The sequence below is a fragment of the Gavia stellata genome, chromosome 9 (assembly GCF_030936135.1).
Source record: "Gavia stellata isolate bGavSte3 chromosome 9, bGavSte3.hap2, whole genome shotgun sequence".
NCBI classification, from domain to species: domain Eukaryota; kingdom Metazoa; phylum Chordata; class Aves; order Gaviiformes; family Gaviidae; genus Gavia; species Gavia stellata.
This window is the reverse complement of record NC_082602.1, coordinates 25,951,536-25,972,692: the sequence shown is the minus strand read 5'-3', so window position 1 is coordinate 25,972,692 and position 21,157 is coordinate 25,951,536. Positions and strand designations below refer to the sequence as shown.

Sequence of the window (21,157 nt, the reverse complement as noted above, 5' to 3'; positions counted from 1 at the left end):
GATATGACAGGAAAGTAACTCTTGGAAGTGGGATGAAAAGAAGGAAAGAAAACTTAGCCTGTATTTGTAGAAAGGGAAATGCAAGTAGATTGATACTATTTTCACTGTTTATTAACCTTATTAAAAGGAATCGTGGAATCATGTCTTTGAGTGAAAGAACATTATGTGGAAAATACAGTATGTGGAAGGACCAAGTGAGGCTAGTAATCCTGTTCTGCCACCATTTACTGGGGTGTTTATATGTTACATTAAAACAATTCCACTTTGGTTGAGTCTACTATAGGGAGTGGAATACCGGAAGGCTCCCTCCCTCCTTTAGTTTGAGGGTTTTTTCTGAAAGATTATTGGCAGCTAAGCACTGAGTCAAGGAGGAATCCCCAGTGCGATAGTCTGTGACTTGGGCTTCTGGGTTGTGCAATTTGAGTATCAGCTGACAGGGACAAAGTCTGCTCAGCTGTGAAACTGCATATGCCTTCCTGAAGCGCTGTTATGTCAGAGCTGGTCACTTGTTTCATTAGAGAATATCCTTAGCTTGTATTTTTGGAGTTTGTTCCTCAGGTCATGAATCACTTGCCAGCTACTAATGAAAGAATGGACCAACACAATCTTAAGATATAAATTCACAGAAAACTTTTAAGTTGAGATGGACCTCTGGAGGTCTCCAGTCCAACTGCCTATTCAGAGGAGGATTACCTTCACAGCCAGCTCATTTTGCTCAGGACCTTGTCCACTCATATTTTGAAAATCTTCCTCTTAATCTCCAGAGTTTTGCGTCCTACAGCTGGTGCCTGTTGCCCCTTTTCCTGCTGTTACGCACTTCTGAAGACTGTCTCACTTTCCTCTCTAGCCTACCTATAGGTAGTGGAAGACTAGCAGATAGCCCCCAGTCTTCTCCAGGCCAAACACATCCAGCTCCCCTGGCAATCTTGGTAGTCCTTGATGGGAATCACCCCAGTTTGCCAGCAAGGTAACGTTTGACTGCAAGGTTAGCAGAACAGCTCATCTCGAGAAGACAATGCTCATTAGTGGGTGAGAGTTATGGAATGATCTTGTAGGGTTTATGGGAGGTTACAAGGCAAATCTGTCAAGATTTTGACTGCAGCCCACTGACCGGCTTTGACCTGCCACTGTGCATGGACTTCTCCTCTTACAGCTGCCTCTGTGGTGGCTGCTAACAGCAGTAGTGTTGGTATCAGTCAGTGTGAGCTGATGAGATGTCCTGTTCTAGATCTAGCTGTATTGGTGGAAAAGAATACCACTCAGCCTTCGTCTGGCTGCTGCAGGTTGCTGCCCTCCAGGATCTGTCAGCAAAACTGCAAACCTGCTTTCAGTTAAGATGAGGTGTTTTAGCTTAGACAGTTTAAATAGCAGGTCTTTGCTAACAAGCTGATTTTGATTGAAATAGGTTAGGGAGTGCTCGTGTAGCCAACTCTGCCAGCAGATCTAAGAAGTACGTTTGCAGGGGAGCAAAGCACATACGTGAATCTTGAGGTTCTTCAGAACACTGCTGCGTTTTTGTTTGTTGCATCTCTCCAGTATGCCTGGAAATATGTAGTACTGTAGCTGGGAAAGAGTGTGTGATATCCAGCATGTATATTCATGACTTCCAGTTCTGAATCACTCACTTTGCCTTGGCTAGGTAGTTTGGTGTGCTTGTGCCCTCTTTGTTGTTGGTAGCAAAATACATCTCCAAGGAGGAAACTCATGGAAAATAATACTGGGTAAACTATCTTGGAAGGCTTGTGTTTCTTGATGATAAAAGCTTTACATAGAGAGAACCACAGTGTTTTGAAAATCTCTGTAGTGTTACTGAGTGCAGATTACAGGTCTTTTGGGTCATTCTCCCCCTTTATATATGTGTTGTTCCCAGTAGTATAGTCTTCATTGTTTAGCCATGTTTTGAATCACTCAAGTCCACCTACCTGTTCCTGGATGCTTTTCTCTCTGACTTCAGGGAGTACTTGGAGCAAAAAGAAAATCAACAATAACACCTGTAAAGAGTAACTTCACTCAGGCAGTAGATCATGCTTGGGTGTTTTAAAAACAGAAGCAACTGTTCCAGAAAACTATGAAACTGCTGCTTAGAGCATAGCTTATGCCTTTCCCTGCCATAAATGAGCCCTTTGCTGCTACTGGCCATTACCCGATGACTTTAGTAGACTGGTTCTCCAAGTGATAATGTGCATATTCCTTCCCTCCATTAACAGTAATAACATGTAATGGTCCCAGCAGTTCAACTCTGGTTCTGATAGCCATGCCGAGGAGACAAGCATTATCTTTGGTGACTTCCACTGGAAGTGGAAGTTGTTACTGCAGGATCTGCTTTGAAATTTGTGTATGATCACTTTACAACTAGTAAAAGGTATGCTCTGAAATCTCGCTCTTTAAGAGTGATGGTATCTGCCCGCCCCGCCCCCCCCCCCCCCCCCCCCCATGTCTAGATATGCATTTGGTCAGGGATCGTAGTTTGGGAAAGTAACATATGCCAGTGCCGTGCTGATGCAAGCAGATTTCTCATCAGTGCTTGTTATTTGCAAAGACAACTTGGAGATAAGAGAGGAGGAGGAGAGGAACTCCCAATTCACATACATTGCTGGCATCGGAGAAATTTTATTTTGGAGGTTTTTGCCAGCACTTAAAATCTAGATGGGAGACCTATATCAAAGCAAAGTTTACAGTAAGAGCGACGAGATTCCAGACAATTAAACTTTATTAGTCTGTCTGAAACATTAAGTATTAGCTTAAAAGAATAGTTTTTTAATCTCCTCTCCCTGTTGCTGTTTACTGTGTAGCAGTGTGGGAGGGGAGCAGCTTCTCCAGCAAGGTATTATTGCTGCTCTTTGTATAGCTGGTGTGCAAGGGCCCATGGCTCAGTCCTGCCTCCCCAGTCCCCGGAGAGACTCAGCATGTTACTTCTCTGGTATCTGCAGCTTTCTCTGTCCCTAAACCAAAACAGCCTTCTCCCTTTCTTCTGTGTCTGAGGTAATATCCTTAGTCAGGTGCCCTCCAGGCTGACACCATATCATAGTACTTAGATGGTACCTGTGAAAACTATTGGCCCCCCAGGATTTCAGGAGGTGCAGCAGGTTGGGCTGCTATGTCCAGCATAATTCCAGTGATCTTTCATCTAGATGTATCCTTTCTTATCAAAGTTTTTCTGCAGTGTGATTAGAAACCAGATGTGGACAAGCAGCTAAAAGCCCCAGACAGGCAAAATTGCTAGTTCCTTGGGTATCCAGGGGACTGTTAATTTCAGTGTGAGCGTGTATTTTGAATTTTCTCTTGAAAATAAACAGTAAAGATGCTGTGGTTTCTTTCATAGTGCTTTCTTTTTGACTTTCAGATGTGATTGATGATAATCTACTTTGGGTTATGTTAGTTTTTCAGAATGTTTCAGTGAGCTTTGCAGCGTGGAAACTAATTCAGTACTGAGCGAGTAAGTCCATATATGTGCTAAACCCATGGTTAACCTCACAGAGACTGTTATGTGAGATGGAGGAGGACAGAAATGGGTAGATTCTAAACTGAGCTTTTAAAATAAAAGTAAATGGAGTGAGTTGTTTAATGACCTAGCATTGTAGCTTTGCTGTCAAGTCAAACACTGGAAAAGCAGGTTCATCCTGCAAAGGAGAAAAATGAGGAGCTGGCTACCCTACTCATGTCTTTCAGGTGCTATGGCTCATGAGATCCTGTTCTTTATGGTAAGACACCCCCTCACCACCCCCCCAATTCTCAAAGCAAAGGAGCTTTTTAATACAAAGCTGCCAATAAGGAGCTACAAAGGACTTCTTCCCTCTTTGCTTAGCCTTGGCAGCCTGGGAATCAGTTCTGCAGCATTTGGTAATTAAAAGTCTAAAAAAGAAGAAGCCAACCATAGAAATTGAACCTGTATCCTCTTAATTATGCTGTTATTGCCTTTAGGCCGTGCAAACAACACTCTTTCAACAGGCTTCTCAAATACTATCTCTGCCCTTTAACATGGAGGCCTGGCATACATTCTCAGCTCCTTTTCACCATTTTTGTTACATTGCTACATTGGAGCAGTATTGAGTGGTACTTCATCATGGGCAGTAGCAAGCAGTTTCATGGCCACACAAGTAGTTCTGGAAAAGCCAGCCGTGCTGAGGTTCTCTGGCTAAGAGCAGCTTTACAGGCATCAAACCGAATCATCTCGCTGCTAAACTGGTACTTTTTAATCCCTCTGCTTTTCCCACACAGCGTCTAACATGCTTCAAAATTCCTTAGCTTTGTGCCACTGCTGAAACTGTTTTAATGTCTGGATTCACTGTTGTGGGTATTTTTAATGTGGTTAATCTTGAAGGATATTCAGGATATAGAGAAATGTGTGGCTTTGCTTTCATTGTGAAGTTCCAGTCTTCCCCTCCCACTCTGGACATACACCTCCATGGTTCCGTTCTTTGTCATCCCATTGCTTGTTTTTTTCCCCAGTGTCTTTTATCTTGTGAGTAAAGTTTGAGCAGTACGCAGAAAGTTAACTGCCTGGAGTCTTTTAAATATAAGTAACACGCACCCAGTAATAAGCTGTCGGTTGTTTTTTTGCTGCCTGCAAAGAAACATAAACACAGCGCTCATTTCTGGCAGGTTTTTACTGTCAGAGTTTCTCCTATTATATTTATCTTACAATTTGCCAGGGGGTGAAGTTATTAAGTTTTAGCAGCAGCCATCGATCAAGTTCACAAGTTAACACGATAAAGGCTCTGTGCCGCTCCGATCCGGGAAAATGATGATCCTCACTCGGTAATTAACTAAATGAGAAAGTTAAATCTTACTTGAGAGCTGGGAGAGATGAAAGAGAGGTGTTTGTCAGTTTCTCAGTGGAAATTAGAAGCAGTTTTCTGCAATTCCCTAAGCTGCTGCTCTGTCATATTTTACATAAGCACTGGGAAAACGTCTTGTAATTAGTGCTGTCATGGAGGATTTTTTTTGCTGAAGGATGTTGGAATAATTCATTAGATTATCAAGAAAGGCTTGTGTCCTGAAATGATTAGCACAGTGAAATTTAAACCATTAACGATAACAAGTTTAGAGCTTGCTGCAGTGCAGAGGCACCCGGGGTATGTCTGTGCCTATTTCAATCATTTCTTATAATTAAACATTATGTCCTCTTTTTTCCTCCCCTTCACTAAGACCCATCCAAAATTCCTGTTAAGGTGGCTCTGTCTAGATCAGTGACTTAACCACAAATGGCGGTGAAAACAGTTGGAGGTGAGATGCTGCGGTTGCAGATAAGCAGTAGAAGACCTCTATCTGTGTCAGAGCCTGTAGTCCTAGGGAGTCCAGGAAGGAGGGGAGAACCCCAGTATGACCTGTCAGTACTGGAACGTCAAAGGGAAATCCCTTCCTTTTGTCTAGAGAGAAACTGTGAGAAATTTGCAGTGGTGGTCTAAGCTCTCAGTCTTTTCAGAGCTCCAGCATGAAGATGTCTTGAAGGTTCAGAAGGTCCCAAACCTTGCTGGGATCATTTAAGCCATTCTCGATGTTCTAGGAGACAGCGTCTCTTTTTCTTTAAGAGATGTCTTCTTACATTAAGAAACATATAATCCGAATTCATCCACCCTGTGGGAAGCGCCTTAACAAAGTCCTCTGCAATGACTACAGGACATGGTGGTTTTTTTAAAGATATGTAAAAGTTGTGACCACTTATATGGATGGGGCAACACTATACCTATACTAGGATCAGAGAACTGGGCTTGTGTTTGTTTTCTCTGTGCTTTAGGAGGATCCTTGGTTCCCTGTACTGAACAAAACCCAAAGTAACCTTGACTGTCATATGTGGGTTACAGCTGTGATATACCATGGCTGTTTTGTTTTATATGCAGAGCAGTAGATTTATCCAGGCTTTATTTATCTGTGTTGAAATATTGCACCTTCCTATGGTTGCAAGCCATTATTTAGATTAAAGTCCTTTCATATATTAGTCCTCTTCTACTTCACTGGGCATACAAATGTGCTTTGTGTTAAATGTAGCCATTTGGAGAAATGGTCTTGTAATTACGGGCTGCAATGGAGCATAGTACGTAGATCCCTGAGCTAGTACCAACCTGAGGCACTCAATCCCCTGGGTTTCCTGGCACAGCTTACTAGCTCAGGCACACTGTTGTAGGAGGACACCTCTACTGTTCCTGCAGATGAGTTGTTGTGCCTGGAGCCAGCTTGGGCACCTCTCAGCCCTCACTCACAGGGGTTTGTGAAGGGGGAGTCAGAAAAGCTTTACCTGTTCCGAGTTAGTAGTTTGCTCTGTTATAACCAACGTCCTCCCAGGTGACAGACTACCAGTGCTTGTTCTTGTTTGCCACTTTTGGAAGTGAAGCTTATAAAAAGCATGACCATATGCAGTGCATTTGGATGGCTGTTTGCCTTAGCAGCATGGATGGCATATGGGACAGTTCTTTCTTTTTCAGGTGAGGCCTGGTTATTGTACCAGGAGAGGGAAGAGGCTGTAAATGATTGTGTGCTCCAGGAAATAGTTGCTGATACTGTTCTGAGATGGTTTGTCAGGAACTTGAGGCAGCTGATCAGGATAGTTGAGTCATTGGGATGTCTCAGGAAGCAAATCAATTCTCTTACTGATAGTAACTGCCCCAACACTTCAATAATACAGATGCTTGATGTTGTTTTGTTGTTGGCTTTTTTTAATAACAGGCCTTTTTCACTGAACCTCCTGTGGATTTGCAGAAATCTTCAAACTGAAATTCAGGAATTTTGTTCTAAACTATCACTACAGACCGTCTGGGGGGGGTGCATGTGAGCATGTATTGCGATTGAGTGATTTGGGAGCCCTGTGAATTAGCCTGTCTCTGCTCTGCAGAACTGGTGTGTTCATGGCCTGCCCTGTCCTCCTGGTCCCCTGCTTGCATAGACCACAGGACCTGCTGGGCACACCATGGCTGCCTCTGGGCTTGTCCTTGCTACTTTTGATGGGAAACCAGAGTAGGCAAGGGTGCAAACCAGGTCTCAAGTTGACATTGTCAGAATGTGGCCAAAGTATGCGCATGAACCTACAAAATACAGTGTTCCCCTGTCCACTAATTTGGACATAAACACTGTAAGATGTATAGTGCTTTTCTTAGCAGATCCTCTATATAAACTTGGAGTTTGACTTCCAGAGCTGTTACAAGTGTTGGTCAACGGACTCTTTAACTTACTCATTATTCCCACTCAGGAGGCCTGTATTCACTTGGGATCCAGGCAGAATGGGTTGTTTTGTCCCATCTAAGCCATCCATTTGTACACACCTAACCCATTACTTGTTTTTGCAGATGTTGCAGCTTCTGTTTGATACCTCAAACTGATGTTTTAGAGGTAATTGGGGAGCTGAAGGCTTCTAGGAGAAGGTTGCTCAGGAGGCAAGGAGAGGCCAGAACGTGGCCCTTTCCCCTGTGAAGGGAGTTGCCCCTTTTGTGGTCTTTGCACATCAGCTGTCTACGCTGCTCCAGCTCAGCGTATTAGTCAGACTTCACAGTCTCTCAAATGAAAAGGCAGAGGTGCAGGTTTTTAAAAAATTCTTTGTAGAGACAGCCTGTTGTGAGATGCACAGCAAAGAAAATGAGAAATTAAATGAGATCAAGCTTGTAGAATACAACATCTCTCTGCTGTCTTAATCCAGCATTTTTACAGGGGTGTCTGTTTTGCAGGCAGCTTAACTGCAGCAAAGATGACCAGAATCCCTTAAGACCCATGTTCAGTGCAGTCCATTGGTAATAATTTTTTGCCAGGCTGTTGCCTGTTGTCTTTGCTAGGAAAACTCTAACCTTTCACACCTAGGACTTCATGCCCACAGCCCCTTTAGAGATTTCTCTGTATAAAAAGTTGGCCCATGATGGAGTATTTCTTTCCTGCTGCCCAGTACTGGCTCTGACTCGCTTGCAGTTAATACTGTCCATGGGGTGACTAAAGGAAAGTGTAGCTCAGTCATGGCCCTTGTCTTGCACGATCTTAGTGAAACACACAGAAATTCACAGGGCGGAGTGGGGGTAAAAGTAAATTGGAAAACATTGAGCTGCAGAATTGAGCACTGATGGTATGATCTCCATGTTCTGTGTTCTCAAAGAACCTTAAGTCAAACCATAATTCAGAAATAGAAGAAACTGCTTGTTAAAAATGACAGCTAATTACTGTCTTTTTCTGCACCCTGTCCGGCTCTGCTGGAAATGCCGAAAAAAGTATTTAGGTGGATTTTCTCTAAAAATGAAATGTAAATGGTGATTAGTTGACTAGATTTTCAAATTATGAGGTCTTTGGTGTTTCAAAGTCAGGATTGCTGTCGGGGTTGGGGGGGATTGAAATACAGGAATTATTTACTCCTGAGAAATGAGGAATTCCTGCATTCTAAACTCAGTTTTGGTAACTAGATTTTGTGGTCTCTAAATAGCCCACTGTTTTGGCACTTGCTGAAAAGAAGCTTTTTCTTGTTTTTTCTTTTCCTGTAAAATCAGTTAATCCATGCATTTCTTTTAGATCATTAGATACTTCTGTAGAGAGATTTAGGTACTCATTTTTTCCCTTTAAGTTAATAAAGTCTCCTGGTGAGGTTGATGCCCGCAATTATCATCATGGAACAGAAATATGGCATCCCTACATAAATGTTTTATATATTATGATATCTGTAATTTGTTTCTAATTATTTGATAATTAATAGAGAACCTCTAAATGTATTTTGTAAATAAAAATTATGTAATAATATTGAGTGTTATTATAATGCTGTCTGGTGTTAAACCATTGCATTGAAAGAGAGAAAATCACATTTTCAGCATTTAATACAAACCATTTGACCAGAATGGGAAAAAATCATTTCCCAGCAAACAGTTAATCTTACTTGAACAAAGGATATCCTTGCAATGTGAAATGTGCACTTTTCTTCCAGTTAAATTGTTTAGAAAGCAGAAATTATATCTTGCTATCAAGTAGTAAATTGAAATGTCAGTGTTTTGTTTTGTCCCTGAAACTCTTCTTTGAGCTGAGGCCTTCTGACAAGATACCAGCAGTGCTCGGAAAGTTGGAAGTCTCTTATTCTGTGAAAGAAATATATACCAAATATCGGGGTGTGTTTTAGCTGGCTTTGCTCTCAAGGTATAATTTTATACTCAAAAGAAGTACTATCAGTTTTTTTCTCATCCATTTCATGCATTCCCTATTAATTTTAGCAGCAGTCCATTCTTCAGGAAAAAAAACCACAATACAAATGCAGTTTTCTGTTGGTGCACTGAAGTAACTGGTAACTGTAGATTAAGAATCCAAATGCATTTTACTGTCTGCCAGATGTAAATCAAATTGTGTTTATGTTAAATTGCCACTCAAGGTTCCCCATCTAACCAGAGTCCTTTGTGTGCAGCTTTGGCACAAGCCAGTGCATTGTCCTGCAGGGGTTACAGCTCGCGGTGGCTGTGCTCCGACTGACAGCACCAAATGGGATACATGGCCTCGGCCGACTTTATGTATCACAGTGCTTTTTGTCTTCTGCTTTTCCCCCCGAAAAAATGATAAAACCACTTGAGCTTCTTTTCATATGTGTGATTTGGGTTGTTTCTCTCCTTCCTGTTTACAGACAAAACTTGCCAATGGCACTTCCAGTATGATTGTGCCCAAGCAAAGAAAACTGTCTGCAAGCTATGAGAAGGAGAAGGAACTCTGCGTCAAGTATTTTGAACAGTGGTCCGAGTCTGACCAGGTGGAGTTTGTGGAGCACCTCATCTCCCAGATGTGTCACTACCAGCACGGACATATAAACTCATACCTCAAACCCATGTTACAGCGGGACTTCATCACTGCACTGCCAGGTATTTCTGCAGGCAGAGGGAGCTTGCTCCTCTGTCTTGTCTTTCAGAAAACTATTCCGCTCTGGCGTACCCTGCTGGGAGAGGTCTCTTCTAGGGTCAGTTTGCAAAATAGATGAGAGCTTTTGAATGAAAAACTCTATACCGGTATGAAATGTAGTAATACTTTATTTTGTATTCCTACCGTGTCTCAAAGCATGATCTAATACCACCATGGTTTGGTTAGGAGTAAAAGATAGCTCATATACGTATCATAAGGATAGTCATCGCAAGCCACAGGGCGGGTAGTTGTACTCATAATGCCCACAACGATGCATGAATAACGAAAATTTTTAAAATTAAAACTACTACTCTTTCTGGTTGCTCAGCTGAGGTTTTTCCTTTTCTTTCTTAGATTTTTTTGTCTCTCTTTCCTAGTAAAATACCTTCCTGAAGCCATAGCTTTGATTATATGTTTATTGCTAACAGAGAATGGAGGACATAAGATCAAAGGATGGAAATGCTCTATTTTTTGTACTTCTGTAGTGCTTTCCATTGAGAATATTATCCCAGCTGTTCTCAGATGTGGCATTGGGTGTATCGCACAGAATGCACACATAAAGTAGTGTACGTGCAGTTTTGTATTGGCCCTATCTTATAGATGGGAAAACTGAGGCAGTGGGAGATAAAATATGTACCGCGATAGAGTTTCAGAACCAGACAGAAATTCCTGGCTCTTTGGTCTTTTTTTCAGACCATTAGATCATACCTCTGTAGATAGATAGGTAGTTAATACATTAGCATTTCCATGGCATAGGTCCTTAGTTTGAGACGGACCTGAGCAAGAAGTGCTACAGGTTGTACCTAGTTGAAGAGAGGAGTTTCTTGCCAAAAGCATGTTCTGTAAATACCTTTGGAGAACTGCTGAACTCTGACAATTTGTTCAGTCTAGTCATTTGATCATTCTTCAGAAGGGATTCCTCAACACGAAATTTAAGTTCTAGGGTTAAAAGAAGGAAAAAAGCATGTTTAACTGTGAATTGTACAAAGCATAAAGGCACTGCAGGAGTTTTGCTATGAAGTTAAATATGTAGACTCACTGGATTTTTAAGCTCATTGTGCTCAGTAATCAAATGGCTGTTGTAGCATTAAAAAAAAAAATTCTTAGTTATGCTAAGTACCTGCTTTATGTTAGTTTTTAGTAGTCCAGTGGCAATAATCTCGTGTACTTAGAGCAGCATTATAACTTGTGGAGCTGTTCTGTTTCAGAAAACAGAGAGTATTTTGAAAGTCCATTGGTTTCCCCACTTTTAAAGTGGAAGTATACATGTAGTTACATAAACAATTTTTCCAGGTCTTTCTCCACAAAACTTCATCAAAGCAAGCTAACACATCTCATTTTCACTTGCTTAATTTCATGCCACAGGCCTTTTGCTGAAAATTTTGGGCAAATGTTATAAATATGTTCAGAGGCATTCAAAATTTCCTAGCCATACCATATTTGTTAGTGGTATTTTCACAGTTACCCAGAAAACAGCTAATTTTACTATCTCAGAATGCAGAACAGATAGGAATCAGGCAGCTAACATGTGAGTATTTGAGTAGTTGTGGGAACTGTGTGCTTAAATAATGTATGTGCATCAATTTGCATATTTGCAAAGTGCTAATGTCCTAGTGAATATAGCGCTAAGGGAGAAAATTAATGGCAAGGAATTACACTGGCACAGACTCTGCGGTCTGTGCAGAATGTCCTGAGTATAGGCAGGTTTCTAATGAGGAGAATGGGAAAGGGGAAAGGTAAGAAACTGCCTAAGAAAGAATGATGAACCTAAAATTTTAAATTAAGTCACATAATAAAAAAACGTAAACTCTCTTAAGTATTTTTTAGCTTTCTGAAATTCTCCATTGTTCAGTATTCTGGTTTTATTTTTACTCCTTCATTCTCTCTCCTGTTCTCCCCCTCGAGTAAATAAAACAATAAAGCTACTTCAAAATCATGAGGCATCTTATCTCTGTCCTCCTAGCACTGTACCAAAGAATGACCAGAATTAAAGGTAGTTTTCGATCATGAGCACATTTTACTAATATAGAGTAAAATTGATGCAGATTATTTTCCCAGTACTTTGAACAGAATTAAGGTTGTTAGAAAAATACAGCTTAACTGTGTACTTAACAAAATTTGTTCTGTTTCTGAAAAATAAGGTCTCTGCTTAGCATTTCCAAGCTGTTTAACATTTTTTATGAAGAAAGTCATTTTTATAAGGGTTTCACGTGTGAAATAGCTGAAACATTCTTGTTGGTATGAGGGCTGAAGGGCTAATCATGTTTCACATCGATTTAGCAAAAACTTTCGTTTTTGCTAGAGATTTCTCTTTCTTTGTTAGATACATGTCTCAGTGAGTTGTGCTGTTCCTATGAATCAAAATAATAAAATTTGAGTTTGCAGCCAGGCCAAAATAGCTCTGTCCATCCACTTACAATAAATTTGAGGAGGAGAGGCCAAAACATTAGTATTCCTTCTCTGCGAAGGGTCTAGGATCAATGGCAAAGGATGGCTTATGGTCATGGAAGTACTTACAACAGCTCATTGCAGCGAGATCTGAAGTACAGCTACCGATGATCCAGAAAGGGCAGGTGGGTCAGCGGCAGATTTGTGGGTGAAAATTATTGTGCCCAGTTTATGCAGTGTAGCCCTGCTTCCTAAAGCCACTGATTGTTCCCTGTATAAAATAATTTCTTCTTGTGACGCTGCTGACATAAAGCGACCGGTACGGATGTTACACAGGCAGGCATTTGTAAATGTCTTGGTGGGTCTGTAAATGTCTGTGGGCCCATTGGAAGCAACATAGACTGGGAAAGCAAATACGCCGTTTCCACCCGGTGGAGAGAGTTCAGGGATGCAGGTGTCAGAGTGGGAAAGCCAGGAGTCACGATGTCCATGTCTGCCTTACCAAGCTGCAGAATTCCTGCAAATTCCAGTTCACGTTCACTAAAACATGGTATCTCTCTTTCCATCAATTGCTGTAGAGTCAACCTAAATTTACAAACACTCTTTTTATCTTTTTTTAAAGAATTTTATATAGTGGCTGCATATATCTTTTCAGATTAAATACATAATAAAGGCTGCTGATGCTTTTATTTTGCAGGTTGACATCTAATTTTGCATCTATAAAGATAAGAAATGTCAGACCTCTTTCTGCACTCTCTGGTTGTGCATGATATTATTCACGTGCTTTTTCTACGTATGAATGGAAGCATAAAACGCTGGGCAGAATGTCTCACGCAAAATGTATTATAAATTTAGGATGTTTGAAAGGAGTGAGAGGAGGCATGCTGAATTTTCTCGTTTTCATGCATTGGGAGATAATTTTGAGATCTTTTGGTTAATGAAAACAAATGTTGGGACTTTTATGTCTTATGAACTCTAATCAGAATCAGCTGATTGCACCCAATTTGGGTTTGCAGAAGTACGGACATGTGACTGTAAAAAATGCACGTGCTGCTTTTTCTTTCCCTGTCACAAGCAGGGCCTGGTCTTTGAGGCTGTTGTTTTAAAAGCAAGAAAAGACATATTTAACTCTGTCCCAAATGTGAACCAGAGGGAAGATGCATGCAGTACCAATCTGCCGTGCTTCCTTTTTGGTTGGTCTGAACATTATGCCTGAGGGATGATAGGGTTGAAACTACAGCTTTCACAAAGCCTCTGAAATTTGACCTGTGGAGTGAGATAATCTCTTGATGGTGTGTCTCACTTGTGAGTTAAACAGCCTCCAAGAGAAGCTGCATTTATGCAACATCTCATTTAAAAGGCATCTGATTTTCCTGCAGTCTTGCTGGTGATTAAATTTGAGTGGGTAAGGGCACATTTTTACTGAATACATCCATCCATTTAAGAAACTTAGCATAACCTTCCCTGGACCCAGCTACACAGACGTTACATTGGGCTGCTTGGTGCTAACTAGGCAATTGCTTTAGATTTCACTCCAGCCATGTTGAAACAAAGCCAGTCCTGGTATTCACATTGGAAAATATTTGCAAATTATACCATTTTGGTGCATATTTTTCCTCCCACTAAAATAAATGAAACTAGCAAACCTGCTTCACTTTCTCCTTACATAGCCTCTTCTTCCCTCTTGACTTCCCTGTGCATCTGCATATCTTTCCCTCCCCCATGTCTAAAGGTACCACTACCCTTCAGGGCACACATTGGGAATATATATTTTTTTCTTCATTACGTTTAAAAGCTACTGCTTTAGCAAAAACAGCTTTTGAGCCGTTGGAACATGAGAACAGCTGTAGCAGTAAGATGAGAAATGGTCCTAATATAGAGAGATTTTGGGGGCTGCGTCGCTGAGTTGGAAATGCCATCCATAGAATATCCCCCTAGTGCTAAAACCCATCGAAATAGATTGGAATGACTTCTTGGATTCTTTATTATTTTTAATGACTTGTTGTGTTATATCCAAAGGAAGTTGGAGAACACTGTTCACTCCTGAACTTAGCTGCAAATGCTCTTCTGTGCATTTGGTCCAGCTCTGCATGCAGAAGAGGAGATGGAAAGAGAGGGTATCTTTGTATTAGCAAGGGGAGTTGTTTTAAACTCCACGTCTCCCGAGCAAATAATCTTTTTTTTTTTCTTTTTCCCTCCCCCAGCTCGGGGATTGGATCACATTGCTGAGAACATTCTGTCATACCTGGATGCCAAATCGTTGTGTGCTGCTGAGCTGGTGTGCAAGGAGTGGTACCGGGTGACGTCGGATGGCATGCTGTGGAAGAAGCTCATTGAGAGAATGGTCAGGACAGACTCCCTGTGGAGGGGGTTGTCAGAGAGAAGAGGATGGTGAGGAAACTGCATCTTCACCTCTTTTGCCCCCATTCAGGACAGTAGGTGCTGTGTGTTTCAAACCATGTCTGAAGAGGGTTATTAGCACCCTGAAACATCATGTTGGTTCCAAACCTGACAGTTGCTTAAATCAAAATTCGGGGGTTGGGATGTTAGGGTATCATTTGGCTATGCAGGCAATGTGGGGGCTTTTTCCTCACCTTCCTCATCTGATCATGCTCTTATCCCACTGTGACAAGTGAGATACACAGACTGAGATTTTTACGCCCAGCTGTCATTCGGTTCAAATTAAGAAGCTGTGTACACCCCAGGGGAACACTAAACTAGTCAGCAGTTCAGCACAGAAGAGCTTTTTTAGGGATGGCAGTGGGGCAGCATGTGCTATGAATTAGTTGTTTCCTGATAGGTCTGTTTGTTTTCCTCAGCAGATTTTCACTATTAGATATCTGTTTAATTTTCAAACTGGAAGCTGAGGGTAGGTACCACGGAGAACAGGGGACTTTAGAAATGCAGATAGATTAGTTAATAATCATCCGGAATAGCCTTACTACAATGTGGGTCTCACTCAAGTTTGAAGCTGCTCTGTTAACATTTCATTAGAACTTTCCCTCTCAGGGGTACGTCCTTTAATACATAATTTTCTTTTCCAAGGGTGTCCCTAGGATGTTGGCAGAAAGGAAGCTGGGTATGAATATTTCATAAACAAGATAAAAGTGACAGCTCAGGCATTTTGGTTGCTATTAAAAAGAAGAAGATACAGAGTTACAAACAAAGACTCCTGTTTTATGGTTAATTTTGTTATACTGTTTGTCTCAGGAAGTAAAGGCAAGTAAATCAGGATTATGAAACATCCTTTAAAAATAAATACTATTTTGAGCTGCTTCCAATAGTATAATGTTTATAAAGAGTGTAAAATAAAGACAAGCATTGAAGTGGTAACTTCTTCATTCCTTTTAGTGCCTTGTTCTCTCCAGGACTTCCATTTTTGCTTTGTATTGTTGAGGTCACAGTAAGTCTGAAGAGGACCTTGAGAGGTTATTTAGCCCCTCCTGTTTCCCAAAGGCAGAGCCAGGTTTCTCTTAAGTCATCCCAGATGTTTGTCTAACTTGTTCTTAAAGACCCTAATTGATGGAGATTCCCCAGGCCTTGCCTGGGCAAGGAATTCCGCTGTTTCACTAACTTCAGTGTTAGAAAGATTTTCCTAAAATCTAGGCTGTCTTCCTAGCTACAATTAGGCACGTTGTACTTAGCCTACACAGACATACAGGACAGTTTCTCATTCTCCTTTTTGCACTGATCTTTTCCATGTTGAAAGATGATCATGTTTCCTACATTTTGGATGCAGTAACCAGTGATAATCCTGTGTTGTCTTGGCCTCTTGTCATTCTTGGTTTTCTCTGTTTAGACCCTCCCCAATTACTCTACTCCATTCTTGGAGGATGGTGTAATCAGCTGGGTGTTTTACTTCTGCTGAGGCATCACCAGAGTTTGGTGGTGTGGGAAGTGTTGCTTTGCATGCCATATGGAGGACACTCCATTTTATGCTTTCCAGTAGAACATGTGCTTTTTTTTAACAGTGGTATAATACTGTTATAAAATTAATTACCCTTTCTGTGGAAGTTCTACTTAGCCATTATTCCTCATCTTGCATGTTTATGTTGTTACTCAGTGGTGAACTTGGCACTTGTCCTTATTGAATTAGATTCTATTTATTGTTTGGTATTTCTCCATTTTGTCAGATTTGTTTAATCTTGTCCTCCGAAGTGCTTGTAGCTTCTCCCAGCTTTAGTATCATTGGCCAGGTAATAAATGCACTCCCTGTTCCATTCTTTGCCATTAATGAAAATGCTCAATAATGACACATCTGGGACAGACTCCATGCAAGATCCCAGTTGCCATCCTGTTTGACAGTGCACCATCGGTAAACTGTGCTTTCCAGCCATTTGTGTGTCCACCCTTGAGCTCTTCTAAGTTCGTACTTCTCTTGCTAAGTCATGAGAATAGCCCATGAGAAGAAATTACGTCAGTTTGACAGGGTGTATTCTGGATTGATCAGTGTTGCCTGTTGTTTGTCACCTTGTCATTTTCTAGGCACTCATCTGATTGAATGTGCTGTAGAACTGCTAAGCTGTCAAAATTGAGTTGGACGGTCCACCATTTCCTTGGTGGACCTTCTTCCCTTTTTTTAAAATGCAAGAGCTGCATTTGTCTTTTTCTTGTTCTGTGGAACTTTACCTATTCTCTACATCTTGTCAGAGATCATAGCTGATTTTAGAAATCACATTAGCACTGATTACTAGTCATACAGACACATAACATTTCTAAAAAAACAGTTGCAAAATCCTGCTTCTTATCTCAAAGGACAGTCACACCCTGTTTCTGCACCTCTTCTCCAGGTTTACACTGTGTCTTGGAGGTTGCTTTGACACAACAGGAGCAAGTTGTGCCATCTCTTTCAGATTGCGCTCTGATTAGCTCTTAGAAGACACAACTGCAGGTGTGGTGGGGTGGTTAAGAGAGGCAGACAAGAAATGTCCAGTCTAATTGCATCTCTGCCATATAGAGCTTTATAGCTTGTAATCAATGCTAACGCTGTGCATGGCACAAGGAGGTGACTAACTGGACAGTTCAGAATGATAGATGACTGGTGTTACTTGTTTACAGCTCCTCACTTTGCACATGGGCTGCCTGATTTCAGCATTTGCAGCTCGTGGTTTACAACAGAAACACAGCACAGTAGCCTTTGCTGACAGCTTGTCAGGGAGCAGTAAGGGTTACGCAGATTTAGAGAATTATAAAACAGAAGCCCAAAATCTGGGCACGATTGTGTCCATCTGAATACTTGATTGAATTGGCTGGTCATCAAAACCTGCAAACAATAGTTCCTTTTATCTCAGAGCCACAGCAGGACGGCCACTGGGATGCCATGGAAATTCCAAGCAATCCTTTAGCTGAACTGTAAACAACTGACTCTACATGCAGCAAGGCAGGGCTTATAGGTAGCAACAAGACCTTGTATTAGATCAGCTAGTGAAGTTGGAAACAATAGACAGGTTTTCAGGCACATAGGCTTGTATACAGATTGTCATAGACCTACCCCAAGTCTTCCAGGATGTGTCCTAGGTATTCTGTGTATCTCCAAAGCATTTTTCGTCTTCCTGGGCCAATAATTTTAATCTTCTTGTATGCATTTCCAGACTGGATCACAGTAAATAGGCAAGCATCTAGTTGGTGGTTTGCCCGCATCCACGTGTCCCTTCTTCACGTGTGTTTGTCCCCGTATAAGTGGCTGCTGATCACTGTATTTGAAGACTCAGATGATTGCTCTGTCCAAAGTGGAAAGCACCTTTCTCTCAAGTAGTACTTATAGTACTTTATTTAAAGAATTATCAAAAAGTTCTTTTCTTGAGCATTTGTTGGTTTTTTTTGTTTAGTCCTATAGTTCACTACTGCTTTATAACCTAGAAATTTCAGTTCATTGTTGTGATTTCCCTAGTTCAAGTACATCAGGTACAGTCTCTCAAATGAGTTTCAAGATACAGTGTATGGAAAGGACAAGAAAGAAATGTGCAAGGAAGTATTGAACAATTAATTATGCCATAATGGAGCAAGGGAGGGAGAAGTGGAGAGCTAGCCCAGTGTAAACTCTGTGCCTCTGATGCCAGGATTACACTCGGAGGCATTTGTGCCTCTCTCCATTTTGTGAGGCATGTTGCCAGGCAGAACAGCAGTTAGTACGCCCATGGTGGGGTTTACTAGCTTCCACACCGTGTTCGGTGGCTTCTTAACTTCAGGATGAGGAATTAAAGTTTTTTACACAGCAGGTAGTGATTGCCATTTAAGGATTTTTTTTGTAGCAAAAATCTAGCTTGGGATATGTATATTCCAAATCAGTGTTGAAATGAGGGAGGCACCACAGATGAAGTGTTGCTTACCAAAATGTAGTAGTAGTAGCAGTAAAATGTCCATGTACCAAAACTGATACTGTTCCTGCTAATGCAGATAAAAGCTAGCCTTGAATGCGTAGTGTGTTTGAGGGTTCCTTGGCTTCTTTCATTTTCTTGTACACTTTATTTTAAAGGTGACCTCTGATATGGGTATGTGTATTGCGGGCATGAGCCATTCTCACCTCCTATTGACTTGAATGGGCTCATGTCCATAATGGGTAATATATTTCCCTTCCTTGAGTGACTAGGCACAGATTTTTTTGTGAGTATTTCAATGTCAAAATGCAACACTGACATGTTGGAGGGCAAACAAACAAGGAACTACAGCATCTTACTGAGTAAATTTAAGTTTGAATATGAATCTGTCTGTGCTTTTCAGCAGTGGTTACCTGTTTGTAAAATCAGGCGGACCTTTCTCCAAAATGCTGAAACGTGATTAGTGTTCAATGGGAGTGTTCTTTGTCTTCCAGGGGACAATATCTATTTAAAAATAAACCTCCTGATGGGACTGCACCACCCAACTCCTTCTACAGAGCACTTTACCCCAAAATTATACAGGATATAGAGGTAAGAAACAGCTTCCAGAGGTGGCAGTGTTTGTTGGTTGTTTGGGTTTTTTTTAAATCTCCCTGATTTATTCATGATGCTGAAATTCTGACAATATTTTGTTCTAATGAAACACTTCATTAAATCTGATGTGTCTGTGTTTGTCTGGAGTTTGTAGATCTGGGATAGTTAGGTCCCAGGCTTCGCTGCTCTTTTAGACAGAGGATGAGTTCTGTTTTTCAGTGAGCTGTTTGCAGATGGAGTCTCTACACCTTGCACGTCAGATGTCACACCAGCACCGTACCATCTTGATTTTCTCTGTTCCACAGTACTTTGCTCCAGCCAGTGCAGATGAGACCTAATGAGATGTTACAGGGAGATATCAGGAACTGAGCCAGGGAGAAAGTGCATTGCTAAAGACTGCAAAAACCCAGGGAAACAGGAAGCAGCTGAGCATAGTTGACTTGTACCTAGTGTGAGCAAAATGCCATATTCTGGTCGTTTCCTAATGGCAAAAGCGGTGCTCAGGCGCTGTTGTGACAAGTTTGTACAAGCGCTAAGCTAGAACTCAACTGAGACTTTCTCTTCAGTTGTTTAGTCATTGAGTCAGAGGGGGTTAGAGGTTGGAGACAGAAAAAAGCTTTTAGGTCACTTCTCCCTCACCATTCCAGATAACACAGATGAGTTTAGCCACGATATGTTTTCCAGGGTTTTGTCCATTTAATTGGTTTTATTACATGTGTTACTTCTTCTAGAAAGCAGTTATGTTATTGTATGGGCCTGATTGCAGGAAAAAGTGTGAAGAAAAGTGTCTGCTGTCTTCTTAAACAAACAAAAAAAGGGGAGATCGTTCCATGCTTTGTTTTTACTTCTCTTTTGTCTCCTGTCTCTCCTCAAGACAATAGAGTCAAACTGGCGGTGTGGAAGGCACAGTTTACAGAGGATCCACTGCCGAAGCGAGACAAGCAAAGGGGTTTATTGTTTACAGTATGATGATCAGAAGATAGTAAGTGGCCTACGAGACAATACTATTAAGGTGAGAATGCTCCAAAATGGCATACTAATGGCCTGCAGTGTCTGTGCCATAAATAATAGTGTCCTCATTTCAGTGACACCTACTCAATCTCTTGTTAGTAACCTAGCCTTCTCCTTCCCCCACCTCACACCTGCTCAGCATGTATGCCTCTTTTATCTGGCAAGAGAGACCCTGTTTTCTTAAAAACAGACTTCGCTAGCAGAGTTTTTGTCCATCAGTAATTACAGGCTATGTAATTACTGTGCCCTGTACCCTGATGAGAAGGGTAAAACCAATAGTCATAGTAAAGCCAGTAATAGCAAAGATGTAAATGTATTGCACCTGTAGAAGACTCTACAGATGCCACTAAAGATGTTCCAACTGCACTATGGATGATGTGTTGTAGTAAAAAACAGTAAGTTTTTTAAAAAACAGTCAAACCAGTAAGTGCTGAAAGATGAAAACCTTACTGAGCTGTCTGGTTTTGAATGTTTGCTATCTTAGATCTGGGATAAGAATACATTGGAATGCAAGCGAATTCTCACTGGACACACAGGTTCTGTCCTCTGCCTCCAATATGATGAACGGGTGATCATTACTGGATCTTCAGACTCAACAGTCAGGTGTGTACTCATGATTTGGAGCTTTCTGTTTGCCTCTAAGATTTTAGCCTTGCAAGCTGCTGACATGAACTTTTCTTAAAGGTGTGCTGTTCAATTGGTTCCGTGACATAGTTCAGCATATTTGTTCAGGAGTGTACTGTTCTTGTTTATCAGATGTCTATGCAAGTGGTTGTCAAGGAGAAATGAGAACCTAAGTAAAGGTCAGTCAAGGTCAACATGACTTAGGAAGGCCATCTGACATTTCACCAAGGTTTTGCATGTTTTGACACTCCCTGAGAATAACTTTTTAAAAGTTGGTTGAAGTTTTCAAAGTAAGTTTGAAGGTTTAGTCATCCATTGTCACTTTAATTTTAACAAAAGACGTATGACTAGATCTCCTGTGACTTTTAATTAAATTTCAGCATGATGTT

General features: G+C 41.1%; 1 protein-coding gene across 1 annotated transcript in view; it reads left to right on the top strand.

Annotated features, from left to right (window-relative positions):
- The window catches only part of BTRC (beta-transducin repeat containing E3 ubiquitin protein ligase), a 120,139-nt gene that overhangs the window by 85,933 nt on the left and 13,049 nt on the right, over positions 1-21,157 (top strand). The window contains exons 5-9 of the mRNA XM_059821067.1: positions 9,566-9,797; positions 14,427-14,613; positions 19,034-19,130; positions 20,008-20,145; positions 20,629-20,747. Coding sequence (XP_059677050.1) covers positions 9,566-9,797; positions 14,427-14,613; positions 19,034-19,130; positions 20,008-20,145; positions 20,629-20,747 — 773 coding nt within the window. The remainder of the gene's footprint in view (positions 1-9,565; positions 9,798-14,426; positions 14,614-19,033; positions 19,131-20,007; positions 20,146-20,628; positions 20,748-21,157) is intronic.